The sequence below is a fragment of the Bombina bombina genome, chromosome 2, assembly GCF_027579735.1.
Source record: "Bombina bombina isolate aBomBom1 chromosome 2, aBomBom1.pri, whole genome shotgun sequence".
Lineage (NCBI taxonomy): Eukaryota > Metazoa > Chordata > Amphibia > Anura > Bombinatoridae > Bombina > Bombina bombina.
The window spans coordinates 495,398,526-495,413,471 of NC_069500.1; the positions used below are offsets into that span (position 1 = coordinate 495,398,526).

Genomic DNA, 14,946 nt, shown 5'->3' on the forward strand with positions numbered 1-14,946 from the left:
CGCTGAAGTTACCTCATCTGTGTAATCCCCTCAGACATATGTGAGAATAGCAATGGATCTTAGTTACAACCTGCTAAGATCATAGAAACCTCAGGCAGATTCTTCTTCTATTTACTGCCTGAGATAAAATAGCACAACTCCGGTACTATTTAAAAATAAACTTTTGATTGAAGAAAATAAACTAGCTATAATTAACCACTCTCTCCTACAACGTCCTAGCTTGTTGAGAGTTGCAAGAGAATGACTGGGTATGACAGTTAGGGGAGGAGCTATATTACAGCTCTGCTGTGGGTGTCCTCTTGCAACTTCCTGTTGGGAATGAGAATATCCCACAAGTAATGGATGATCCGTGGACTGGATACACCTTACAAGAGAAACAGCCATTGTGTTCTCTGGGCCAAAGAGGAAAAGGACCATCAGCATCAGGTCCAAAAGCCAGCGTCTGTCATGGTATGGGGGGGTGTCAGTGCCCATGGCATGGGTAACTTGCACATCTATGAGGGCAGGAACACAGTATATTTAGATAGAACTTTTCAGCACTTACAGGCTTAATGTTGCACGCCACCTAAGGACCACTGCCTAGGTCCCAAATTCATAAATCAAAGAAAAAGCAGGCAGGTGACAGCAAATATTGTTACCATTTATTGAGGAGGTAAAAAAAGGCAACGTTTCGGGATCAGTCTCCCTTATTCATGAATAAGGGAGACTGATCCCGAAACGTTGCCTTTTTTTACCTCCTCAATAAATGGTAACAATATTTGCTGTCACCTGCCTGCTTTTTCTTTGATACATCTATGAGGGCACCATTAATGTAAAAAGATATATACATTTTGGAGCAACATATGCTGCCATCCAGATTTAGTCTTTTCCAGGGACGTCCCTGCATTTTCCAGCAGGACAAGGCCAAACCACATTCTTTCCGGATTACATGGTTGCGTACGCAGAGTGTGGGTGCTAGCATGGCCTGTCTGCAGTCCTCACCTGTCTCCGATTAAGAAAGTAAGGCGCATTATAAAGCTCAAAATAAGGCAACTGTACAGTTACCCAGCTAAAGACATGTATAATGGATGAATCAGGGATAATTCCGCTTGCTAAACTTAACCAACTGGTGTCTTCAGTGCCGAAAACGCTTAATAAGTGTTATTAAAGAAAAGGTGATGTTACACAGTGGAAAACCGTCGACTGTCCCAACCATTTTGGAGTGTGTTGCAGTCATCAGATTTGAAATGTGTATATTTTAAAAAATACATTAAATTCGGGGGAACGCTTCCGGGCTGCGACCAAGATGGCCGACATACTTTGAAGCTGTGTGGACCCACTGATAATTTTGCTACATATCAGTGACTGGGGCATCCATCCATGCTAAAGACCTACATCCCTACACTTATCTAACTTTGTGGAACAGATTGGTGTGATTGGGTGGCTCTACTGCCTGCTTTGAAGTACCGGAACGGTGGGCCTGTGGCAACGGCACTGAGATGTTTGAGGCCTCCACCTAACCCCCCCCGGGTAAATCCGGGTAAGAACAGCCGTTGAGCTGTCAACTGGGGAAGTCATTTTAGTTAAAGGACACTAATTAACTGAGTCTCTTCCCGAATTCTTCAGACCTGAAAACTATATTTACGGACGTACAGTGTTTTGCAACCTTAACACAAAGTGATCACAATGGCGACTTCCCGCCATAGTGAGAGGATCATAGCTGCAGTGGACCGGTGGGAGAGAGAAACCCAAACGGCCATGGCGACATACTTAGCTAACCTCCAGCGGGACCTGTTTGACTTATTGGGTCCACACGTGGAAGATACCGCACCACTGAAGGATCCCAGCGTAATGAAAGCCTCTCCTGAGATGAAGAAGGGGGAGCTGGGGGCACCGTTGCTAGCTCCGATCTATTTGGAAGACACGCTGAGGCAGAAAAAGAAAGATACCGCTCAGCTCACTACAGCGCCTGATGCTCCATTGGACTTACCCTCGTTGTTTGACTGTGTAGAAATAAGTTGGGACTTACAAGTGAGGGGCACTGAGGTGCGCTGTCACCTGGGCCATATCCTTCCTCTGTTAGTCGAATATTGGAAGACCCCACCGGGTCTAGATGACAACCTGCCCGGCAAACAACGTGATTTCTCTGTTCTCTATAGGTTGCTGTGGGGAAGCGCAACAGGTGATAGAATCTGGAACTTTACCTCCTTATCGGAAAAGACTGCTGAAAATGTACACCAGAGAATAGGTGTGGGTTAGGTACGAGTTTTCAGCTGCGTAGTGAGTCAGATCTGGAAAAAGCCTTTAACGCTGACTTAAAAATATTGACAAGTAATACTCATCGCAGTAGTTTCTGTATTTTATGTTGACTGTGTCGTCTGATATTGTGCAAACTCATCCTACCATAAGTAATTTTACCCTTTGTTTCTTCATCAGTGCTGTTTGACAAAGATGCAGTGGTCATTGTATTTAATTACTGCTTTATGGGTTTATCAGCTATGCTCATTTAGGAAATCATGAAGGTTCACTGTTAGATGCGACTAGTAATACCCACAGCAATAATCTGCTTATTCTATCTGGACTGTGCCTAGTCTGATTTTATCTAAATTCACTTCACCTTAGCTTATACCTCATGCTGTAAATGTTATATCCATACATTTGTTAGGATTCAGTGGCCATTATATTACAATATGGAATAAGACCCAGATATGTTAGCTGTTTAAATTACAATCTCCGTTACGATTCTTTGTTAATATGTTTAATAACCAGCGACAACTCTAAGAAATGTAGTTAGCTAATTATGTTGCCTTAGCCTATAAAGGGTCAATCGTCAAAGGGGTACAGCTGACTCTTAGTTTCCACAATCTGAGACTCCCAGGCTGTCTGCGGCCGAGGCGGCAAGGGAGTAGTGAAATTTTCTTTCCATGGGTTTCTTCATAGTACCCGCATTTTCCACAGACTTTATTTTACACAGCATATTGCAGAGTGGGGGTTCCTGCACAGCATACCTAGTTTAATCTCCCTAGCTTGCCCTGCAGCTTAGCGGCTGATCTCTGGTGTACTCTCAATTGATATCAGCACCAGCGTAATTCATAGGTTGTTTATTAACATTCTTGTTAAGATGTATGTCTGAGGTGAGGCTCGCCACTTATTATAAGTCAACTGTCGATTATCATTTTGCTCTATATAGATGACTTCCCCCTTAAACTGTTTCATAATCCTTATGGTTGATAAGATATCATATTTCAATTCTTAGGTCCAAGAGTGGCCTATTTATTGTTTGTTTTTTTCCCCTCCTTAAAGTCCCCTATTATGTTTATAATGCAATCCAAGAGGTCCAAGAGAGGCTTCGTTAGTTCTTTTGGGGAAATAATTGACTTCCATAATATATATTATTATATTTTAGAAGGTTATGTTCTATCAGAAAACTGAGGTTCATTGCTTAATCTGTATTTATATTTTCAAGCAATATGTGTGTTCATGGACGATGTTATATGATGACTATTTAACTGTCAATTGTTATGCTTGGCGTGATGTTTTGAGTACTCACTTGCTTGTATTATTTCTCTTAAAACCTCAATAAAATAAATTTATATAAAAAAAAAAAAATACATTAAATTTTAAATATAGTACAGGGTGAATTAAATTTTCAAATGACTATTTTTGTTTGTTTTATGCATTTTCTATACTGTCCTAACTTTTTTCGGTATTTTTAGTTGAAAGCTAAACCTAGGTAAGGTCATATGCTATATTGTAAGCCCTTGAAGGCCATCTCTTATGTCAATGCATTTTGTAGTTTTTCACGGCTATAGGGCATTAGATAATGTGTGCTATATAGATATGATTGTGCTCACGCCTATGGAGTTACTTGTGAGAGGACACTGATTGGCTAAAATGCAAGACTGTCAAATTAACTGAAATAAGGGGGCAATCTGCAGAGGCGTAGATACAAGGTAATCACAGAGGTAAAAAGTATATTTAACCTCTTAAGGACCGGGCATTTCAGACTAAAACTTACCCAAAATAGCATTTTTAACATCACTAAATTTAAACAGAAAATAGAGCCTTTTTTATATTTACCTATCAAAACTATATTTTATTTTGCAGACAACCCAAAGTATTGATCTAAGTCCTTTTTGATATATTTCACGCCACCATTTTCATCAAAAAAACATAATTTATGTAAGAACTTACCTGATAAATTCATTTCTTTCATATTGGCAAGAGTTCATGAGCTAGTGACATATGGGATATACAATCCTACCAGGAGGGGCAAAGTTTCCCAAACCTCAAAATGCCTATAAATACACCCCTCACCACACCCACAATTCAGTTTAACGAATAGCCAAGCAGTGTGGTGATAAAGAAAGGAGTAGAAAGCATCAGCAAAGGAAATTTGGAAATAATTGTGCTTTATACAAAAAATCATAACCACCATAAAAAGGGTGGGCCTCATGGACTCTTGCCAATATGAAAGAAATAAATTTATCAGGTAAGTTCTTACATAAATTAGGTTTTCTCTCATGTAATTGGCAAGAGTCCATGAGCTAGTGACATATGGGATATCAATACCCAAGATGTGGAGTCTTCCACTCAAGAGTCACTAGAGAGGGAGGGAATTAAAATAAAAACAGCCATATTCCACTGAAAAAATGAATCCACAACCCAAAAAAATAAGTTTATTTTCATTTTTGAAAGAAAAAAAACTTAAATCAAAGCAGAAGAATCAAACTGAAACAGCTGCCTGAAGAACTTTTCTACCAAAAACTGCTTCCGAAGAAGCCAATACATCAAAACGGTAGAATTTAGTAAATGTATGCAAAGAGGACCAAGTCGCCGCTTTGCAAATCTGATCAACTGAAGCTTCATTCTTAACGGCCCACGAAGTGGAGACTAATCTAGTAGAATGAGCTGTAATTCTTTGAGGCGGGGCCTGACCCGACTCCAAATAAGCTGGATGAATCAAAAGTTTCAACCAAGAAGCCAAAGAAATAGCAGAAGCCTTCTAACCTTTCCTAGGACCAGAAAATAAAACAAATAGACTGGAAGTCTTCCTGAAATCTTTTGTAGCTTCCACATAATATTTCAAAGCTCTTACCACATCCAAAGAATGTAAGGATCTCTCCAAAGAATTCTTAGGATTAGGACATAAGGAAGGGACAACAATTTCTCTACTAATGTTGTTAGAATTCACAACCAAGGTAAAAATTGAAAAGAAGTCCGAAAAACTGCCTTATCCTGATGAAAAATCAGAAAAGGAGACTCACAAGAAAGAGCAGATAGCTCAGAAACTCTTCTAGCAGAAGAGATAGCCAAAAGGAACAACACTTTCCAAGAAAGTAGGTTAATGTCCAAAGAATGCATAGGCTCAAATGGAGGAGCCTGTAAAGCCTTCAGAACCAAATTAAGACTCCAAGGAGGAGAAATTGAATTAATGACAGGCTTAAAACGAACTAAAGCCTGTACAAAACAGTGAATATCAGGAAGTATAGCAATCTTTCTGTGAAATAAAACAGAAAGGGCGGAGATTTGACCTTTCAAGGAACTTGCAGACAAACCCTTATCCAAACCATCCTGAAGGAACTGTAAAATTCTAGGAATTCTAAAAGAATGCCAGGAGAATTTATGAGAAGGACACCATGAAATGTAAGTCTTCCAAACTCTATAATAAATCTTTCTAGAGACAGATTTACGAGCTTGTAAGATAGTATTAATCACTGATTCAGAGAAACCTCTATGACTTAGAACTAAGCATTCAATTTCCATACCTTCAAATTTAATGATTTGAGATCCTGATGGAAAAACGGACCTTGAGATAGTAGGTCCGGCCGTAACGAAAGTGGCCAAGGCGGGCAACTGTACATCCAAACCAGATCCGCATACCAAAACCTGTGTGGTCATGCTGGAGCCACCAGCAACACAAGACTGTTCCATGATGATTTTGGAGATCACTCTTGGAAGGAGAACTAGAGGCGGGAAGATGTAAGCAGGATGATAACACCAAGGAAGTGTCAGTGTATCCACTGCTTCCGCCTGAACATCCCTAGACCTGGACAGGTATCTGGGAAGTTTCTTGTTTAGATGAGAGGCCATGAGATCTATCTCTGGAAGACCCCACATCTGAACAATCTGAGAAAACACATCTGGATGGAGAGACCACTCCCCTGGATGTAAAGTCTGGCGGCTGAGATAATCCGCTTCCCAATTGTCTACACCTGGGATATGCACCGCAGAGATTAGACAGGAGCTGGATTCCGCCAAGTATTCGAGATACTTCTTTCATAGCTTGGGGATTGTGAGTCCCACCCTGATGAACGGTTCTCGCTTTAACAGAGGCCAAAACTGAAGAGCTCTGAGAATTGCACGGAGTTCTAAAATATTTATTGGTGATCTCGCCTCTTGAGATTTCCAAACCCCTTGTGCTGTCAGAGATCCCCAAACAGCTCCCCAACCTAAGAGACTCACATCTGTTGTGATCACAGTCCAGGTTGGCCGAACAAAAGAAGACCCTTGAACTAAACGATGGTGATCTATCCACTATGTCAGAGAGTGTCGTACATTGGGATTTAAGGATATTAATTGTGATATCTTTGTATAATCCCTGCACCATTGATTCAGCATACAAAGCTGAAGAGGTCTCATGTGAAAACGAGCAAAGGGGATCGCGTCCGATGCTGCAGTCATGAGACCTAAAACTTCCATGCACATAGCCACTGAAGGGAATGACTGAGACTGAAGGTGCCGGCAGGCTGCAATCAATTTTAAACGTCTCTTGTCTGTTAGAGACAAAGTCATGGACACTGAATCTATCTGGAAGCCTAAAAAGGTGACCCTTGTCTGAGGAATCAAGAAACTCTGTGGTAAATTGATCCTCCAACCATGTTTCCGAAGAAACAACACTAGTTGATTCGTGTGAGATTCTGCAGAACGTAAAAAGACTGAGTTAGTACCAAGATATCGTCCAAATAAGGAAACACCGCAATACCCTGTTCTCTGATTACAGAGAGTAGGGCACCCAGAAACTTTGAAAAGATTCTTGGAGCTGTTGCTAGGCCAAATGGAAGAGCAACAAATTGGTAATGCTTGTCTAGAAAAAAGAATCTCAGAAACTGATAATGTTCTGGATGAATCGGAATATGAAGGTATGCATCCTGCAAGTCTATTGTGGACATATAATGTCCTTGCTGAACAAAAGGCAGAATAGTCCTTATAGTCACCATCTTGAAAGTTGGTACTCTTACATAACGATTCAAAATTTTCAGATCCAGAACTGGTCTGAATAAATTTTCCTTCTTTGGGACAATGAATAGATTTGAATAAAACCCCAAACCTTGTTCCAGAAGAGGAACTGGCATGATTACCCCCTGAAGACTCCAGGTCTGAAACACACTTCAGGAAAGCCTGAGCTTTTACTGGATTTACTGGGATACGTGAGAGAAAAAATCTTCTCTCAGGAGGTCTTACTCTGAATCCTATTCGATACCCTTGAGAGACAATGCTCTGAATCCATTGATTTTGAACAGATTTTATCCAAATATCCTTAAAAAAACCTTAATCTGCCCCCTACCAGCTGAGCTGGAATGAAGGCCGCACCTTCATATGGACTTAGGGTCTGACTTTGGTTTCCTAAAAGGCTTGGATTTATTCCAATTTGAGGAAGGCTTCCAATTGGAGGCAGATTCCTTGTGGAAAGGATTGCATTTTTTGTTCCTTATTCTGATGAAAGGAACAAAAACAGTTAGAAGCCTTAGATTTACCCTTAGGTTTTTTTATCCTGAGGCAGAAAAACTCCCTTTCCCCCAGTAACAGTTGAAATAATAGAATCCAACTGGGACCCAAATAAATTATTACCTTGGAAAGAAAGAGATAGTAATCTAGAATTAGATGTCATATCAGCATTCCAGGATTTAAGCCACAAAGCTCTTCTAGCTAAAATAGCTAAAGACATGGATCTAACATCAATTTTGAGAATATCAAAAATAGCATCATAAATAAAATGATTAGCATTTTGCAGTAAGCGAATAATGCTAGATAAGTCAGAATCCAATTCCTGTTGCGCTAAATTCTCCAACCAGAAAGTTGATGCAGCCGCAACATCAGCCAAAGAAATTGCAGGTCTAAGAAGATGACCTGAATATAAATAGGCCTTCCTTAGATAAGATTCAAGCTTCCTATCTAAAGGATCCTTAAAGGAAGTACTATCTTCCATAGGAATAGTGGTACGTTTAGAAAGAGTAGAAATAGCTCCATCAACTTAGGGGATCTTTTCCCAAAACTCTATAGATTTTGCTGGTAAAGGATACAATTTTTTTTAAACCTTGAAGAAGGAATAAAAGAAGTACCTGGCTTATTCCATTCCTTTAGAAATCATATCAGAAATAGCCTCAGGAATAGGAAAAACCCCTGGAAAAACCACAGGAGATTTAAAAACAGCATTTAAACGTTTATTAGACTGAACGTCAAAAGGACTGGTTACCTCAATATCCAAAGTAATTAACACTTCTTTTAATAAAGAACGCATATACTCAATTTTAAATAAATAAGTAGATTTGTTAGTGTCAATGTCTGAGGAAGGATCTTCTGAATCAGATAGATCCTCATCAGAAGAGGATAAATTATGTTGTTGGTCATTTGAAATTTCATCAACTAAATGAGAAGTTTTAAAAGACCTTTTACGTTTATTTGAAGGTGGAAATGCAGACAAAGCCTTCAGAATAGAATCAGAAACAAATTCTTTAAAATTTACAGGTATATCATGCACATTAGAAGTTGAAGGAACTGCAACCTGCAATGTACTATTACTAATGGATACACTATCTGCATGTAAAAGTTTATCATGATAACTATTACAAATGACATTCGGCGAGATAATTTCTACAATTTTACAACAAATGCACTTAGCTTTGGTTGAACTGATGTCAGGCAGCAATGTTCCAGTAGAAGCTTCTGAGGCAGGATCATGTTGAGACATCTTGCAAAATGTAAGATAAAAAAACAACATATAAAACAAAATTATCTATTTCCTTATATGACAGTTTCAGGAATGGGAAAAAAATGCAAATAGCATAGCCCTCTGATAGAAAAAAGCAAGAGGCAAACATCAATGGGGTATTGAAATAATAAAAAAAAAACGTAAATGACACACTCGCGTCACTAATGACGCAACAGTGTGAAAGGTCTCGGCGTCAAGTATGACGCCGGAAGTGACGAACTTGTGTCATAGAATTACTTTTTAACGCCAAAAATGACGCAATAATGTTTAGCATTTGTCGCACCCGCGGGTCTAATACCGCCTGCAATTTGTAAGAAGTAGTCAATTGAGAAAAAGACTAAACCCCAGGTAAGAAATAAATTTCATATTTAAAAGATGTTTATATTCCCCAAATATGAAACTGACAGTCTGCAGAAGGAAATACATGAACCTGACTCATGGCAAATATAAGTACAATACATATATTTAGAACTTTATATAAATGCATAAAGTACCAAACCATAGCTGAGGTGTGTCTTAAGAAAATAAAAACATACTTACCAAAAGACACCCATCCACATATAGCAGATAGCCAAACCAGTACTAAAACAGTTATTAGTAGAGGTAATGGTAAATTGAGAGTATATCGTCGATCTGAAAAGGGAGGTAGGAGATGAATCTCTACGACCGATAACAGAGAATCTATGAAATAGACCCCCGTTAGGGAAACCATCGTATTCAATAAGTGATACTCCCTTCACGTCCCTCTGACATTCGCTGTATTCTGAGAGGAATCGGGCTTCAACAATGCTGAGAAGCGCATATCAACGTAGAAATCTTAGCACAAACTTACTTCACCACCTCCATAGGAGGCAAAGTTTGTAAAACTGAATTGTGGGTGTGGTGAGGGGTGTATTTATAGGCATTTTGAGGTTTGGGAAACTTTGCCCCTCCTGGTAGGATTGTATATCCCATATGTCACTAGCTCATGGACTCTTGCCAATTACATGAAAGAAATTGTCCACTTTATCACAAACTTGGTTTCTCACTAAAAGTATTTACAAATCATGGCACAAATGGTTGTAAAAGCTTCTCTGGGACCCCTTTTGTTCAGAAATAGCAAACATATATGGCTTTGCCATAGCTTTTTGGCAATTAGAAGGTCACCAATTGCAGCTGTGCACCACACATAGTATTCCCTGTAATGAAGGGGTTAATTAGGCAGACTGTAAGGTTAATTGTAGCTTTAGTGTAGAGAACAGTCTCCATCTGACACTTCTCCCTCCGACCCCTCTCAAACATCTCTCTTCCCTCCTCCACCCCCCAATGGTTACCACCATCTTAAAGGGAAAGTTGAATCCAGAATTGTTGTTGTTTAAAAAGATAGAGAATCCCTTTATTACCCATTCCCCTGTTTTGCATAACAAACACTGTTATATTAATATACATTTTACCTCTGTGATTACCTTGTATTTAAGCCTTTGCAGACTGCCCTCTTATTTAAGTTCTTTTGATAGACATGTATTTAGCCAATCAGTGCCCTCTCACTTGTAAATCAACGGGCATAGTCACAATGTTATCTGTATGGCAAACATGAACTTACGCCCTCTGTGTAAAACTGCCAAATGCATTGAAATAAGGGGCAGCCATCAAGGTTTTAAAAATTAGCATATGAGCATACCTAGGTTTAATTTTCAACAAAGAATACCAAGAGAACAAAGCAAATTTGATGGAAGTAAATTGAAAAGTTGTTTAAAATTGCATTCCCTATTTGAATCTTGAAAGCTTAATTTTGACTAGACTGTCCCTTTAAGTACTGGCAGACAGTCTGTCAGTATGCAGTATTAAACTTTTTTATTTTTTATTTATTATAATTATGTTCTTCAGTGTAGGATTATCTCCTTCCCTTCCCACCTCCCTGATCCCTCCCAAAAAGCTCTCTAACCCTCCCCCCTCTAACTAATTACTGCCATCTTAGGTACTGGCAGCTGTCTGCCAATACCCAGTTTTCCCAAATTTATGAAATAAAATTTAAAAAAAAAATATTTCTGTAGTGTAGCTGCCCCCCACTTCATTTACCCCCCTCCCAGATCGATTTCCCACCCTCTTATCCCACCTCTTCAGTATGATCCCCCTCTCCCTCCTCCCCCATTCCTGCCGCTTTGAGTTTTTTTTTCCCCGTAGCGTAGTTGTCCCGCCCCTCTTCCAGCGATGGGCCGCCCACCGGCCTCCCTCTTAACACTCCCACCCACCAACGATCGGCACCACCACTGCCCGATGCAACTCTATTTCTGCACTGCCCCACTCGCTAAAAGTAGCGATATTGAGGCAGAGAGAGGCCCAGGACAGCAGCGTTGTACAGAGTACAACGTTGGTCCTTAAGGGCTTAAAGGGACAGTCTACAATAGAATTGTTATTGTTTTAAAAAGATACATAATCCCTTTATTACCCATTCCCCAGTTTTGCATATCCAACACAGTTATATTAATATACTTTTTACCTCTGTGATTACCTTGTATCTAAGAACCTTCTGACAGCCCCCTGATCACATGACTGTGACTATATAAAATCTATTGAGTTGCATTTAGCATTGTCTTGTGCTAAATCTTAAATAACACAGTGTTATCTATATGGCCTACGTGAACTTATCAGTCTCTTGTTGTTAAAAGCAATTTTAAAAGCATGTGATAAGAGGCAGCCCTCAAGGGCTTAGAAATTAGCATATGAGATTACCTAGGTTTATTTTTAACTAAGAATACCAAGAGAACAAAGCAAATTTGATGATAAAAGTAAATTGGAAAGTTGATTAAAATTACATGCCCTATCTGAATAATGAAAGTTTAAAAATTTTGACTAGACTGTCCCATTAACAACCAGCGTCGTACAGGGTATGGCGCTGGTCGTTAAGGGGTTAATATAACAGTGTTGGTTATGCAAAATTAGGGAATGGGTATGAAAGGGATTATCTATTTTTTTAAACAATAAAAATTCTGGAGTAGACTGTCCCTTTAATTTACCCTATGGCAGTTCACAACTGTGATTATCCCTGGTACTCACAAGGTTGGTGAAGCAGTAGCCACCCTTCCCAGTCACAAGCCTTGTAGGATTGCAGAACCTTGAGATGTACTGCAGATTAGAAGCAAGCCGGGGTGGATTGGTTTTAAACATGGTGAATATCAGACAGGAGAGGAAGTCATCTGCTGTTGCTGGTTCCTGTTTGTAGCTTTGAACAGCTTTAAAGAGGTAGTGACTTGCTTTTGAAATACAGTTCAGCTTGTCTTGGGGAGCTCTCTTGGAATCCATCTCTATAAGTGCTAGAAATAAAGTAAAAATCCTTTAACACTTTTTGGTGGATCACAGAGTACATATTAGACAGCAAGAATAATAGGTCAAAACACAATCAAATAAAATGCTACTGTTTTCAGGTAACAATTCACATTGCAAAGGATTCTCCTTTTTCTGTTGTCTTGCTATAGAATTACATACCAGCCAAGTCTAAACATATTCAAAACAAATTAACATCTTGTTCGCTGTGCTTGTTTTTAGTAGCTAAACTTCACCCACCATTTGCTTTATTCTGAGGAGCAAATCCAGGCTTTAGTCTGTAGACAACAAGACTAGCTACAGTCATAGTGCTAATATTTAATGCGTTGTTTTGCAGTTATCTTTAAAGCCTGTTAGAGAAAGATAAGTAGCAGGTTTAGCATTGATAAGTCGGGTGCTTTTCCAGGCTTGAGAATTAAAAAAAAGCCACCATTTTCAAAGCTAAATTACATGAAAAGTAGGCAAAATAAATAATGAAAGTATATTGCAAAGTTGTTTTACCCCACAGATTCCAGAACTAAATATTTTATATTAAAATCTCATGTTTACTGTCCCTTTAAAGCTATCACAGTCAGCAATTGCATAGAGCAATAAACACCATAAACAAGGTTTGGTCCCCTGATAATGTCCATAATGAGCCAGTGACACCAAATGTGGTGTCACCGGGGTTCTAAAATAATTTGTTTACCATAGGAATGTGTGCACCACGTCACTTTAGGTGACGTGTAATCAGCTGTTGGAGGGGTGTGGCGCTTACTGTGCATGCGCAAGAGGCCCAACCGCCTCCAAACAGCTGTTTAAGGCGACTTATTTGAGAGCAACGGATCGAGGAATTCTATGGGCAATGCCGCGCATGCGCACACGGCCCTACTCTTCACTCATCAGACAAGGCACTAGCGGCAAACTGGACCCTATTGGTTGTACAGTCACTGACTTCACGGACCAATCAGATAATGCAGTAACGCTTTTTTACTATGTATAATCTGATCGGTCCATAGTCCGTTTGATTTGCCCACCTCCATTCAATTTCCAAATTGTTCCATCGCTACCTACCTGGGCATCTCTTCAACAAAGAATATCATGAGAAGGAAGAAAATTTGATAATAGAAGTAAATTGGAAACTTTTTTTTTAAATTGTATACTCTATCTGAAATAATGAAAGAAATATTTTGGGTTTAATGTCCCTTTAAGGTTTTTTTTTAAGATAGAACACTAAGCTTACTTCCTCTTAGACCTAGGTGGAAACTTCTCAGGGCTCCACCTCTTTACCTATAAATACATACTAACCACAAAAGGAGAATAAGACCCTTCTCTATTATACCACCTGAATGTTGTCAGGCTTGCCAGCTGGGTATTATCATGACATGCATAACTGCTATCAGAAATGGTCTGTGGCAATAATTTTACTTATCCCTATTACCCAAATGACAGTGTATCCTTGCTCTAGAATAAAAGAATAGGTGTCACAGAGAAGTCCAATGGATGCTGTTACTGAATTTCTACTCAAATACTCTGAGCTGGCTATGCAAGTAGTGTTTTTTCCCTGGGGTTGCCTTCAGTACATTAGGATGTTGGTGCTTGCCATACAATAAGGCCAAACAATTCTGGTGGCTCACTTTTTTTTCTCCCTCGCTTCAGTGGCCTCTTCTTTCTCTCATAGATGCCCCCCTCTTTAGTTACACCTACAAATGACTTGGCTTGCACCGTTTAAGCTATATTTGGTTGTTAGTTGCATTGTTTCTCAAGTTATATCTCAGGCAATAAAGGATCTGCCTCAAGGACCATCAGCATCACCTATGGAAAGCTTCATATATTGCCAGGAAGTTCCCCAGGCTCCAAAAACATCCGAAATTTCAGGGAATGAGATTTCAACCATGGATAATTTAACAGTGTTTCGTGTATTCAGTCCAGTATCACACCTCATGTCCTAGTATATTAGGCCAGGCCTTTGGCTTGTACATAAAGGCTTAAATACAAACCTTCCTCTGATCTTTAAGACTCCCACAGGGATGGCAACTTAAGTGCTTCAAAAGCACACTTTATTCTTCCTGTCTTGCTAGATGTAGCAAACTATTTTGTATTCCATATAAATTATGGGTGCAGATATTGCAAAAGAATGTTCTAAAATTCTTGTGGTTAGTTATTCACTTACTTGGCAAGGGTTTATTTTAAGGAAGTGGGGTTGCTTTTTTAAAACTGCTACCTCCCCCATAAATCACACAGAGGGGCATAAAATCTTGTTTTGGAAAGAGAGGGCCCCCTCTTGCCAGTCATAGATCTCATGTCCCTGTAATTGGTAATTAATTGCATAAGGTAGTCATCTGTCTACTACATTACTTTTTGCATGCTCTGGGCTCTAAAAAAACCTGTATCCCTTTTAAAGGATAGGACACATGCCCAGGGGGCATCATGGCGAACCATATGGAACAAAATACAGGGTTATAGAGATCCTCTCCCAGCCAAACATACAGCAACATTAGGCCCCTCAGTCCCACAATCCTGTGTCCATCCAGTTATCAGATGATTGTTCAACTGACAAATATCTCACAGTATTGGTCCTATTTTGGAATATCCTGCAGCTTTAAAGAGCCCCTTACTACCCTTCTCATAACAGAAATACATAATAAGATTCATCATTTGAAGCAAGAGAATCCATTCAAATAACATTTGTA

General features: G+C 39.4%; 1 protein-coding gene across 4 annotated transcripts in view; it reads right to left on the minus strand.

Annotated features, from left to right (window-relative positions):
* The window catches only part of LOC128649133 (rab5 GDP/GTP exchange factor), a 57,071-nt gene that overhangs the window by 15,507 nt on the left and 26,618 nt on the right, over nucleotides 1-14,946 (minus strand). For all 4 annotated transcript variants that reach the window (XM_053702221.1, XM_053702219.1, XM_053702220.1 and 1 more), the window contains one exon: nucleotides 12,008-12,264. In XM_053702221.1, the coding sequence (XP_053558196.1) occupies nucleotides 12,008-12,264 (257 nt within the window). The remainder of the gene's footprint in view (nucleotides 1-12,007; nucleotides 12,265-14,946) is intronic.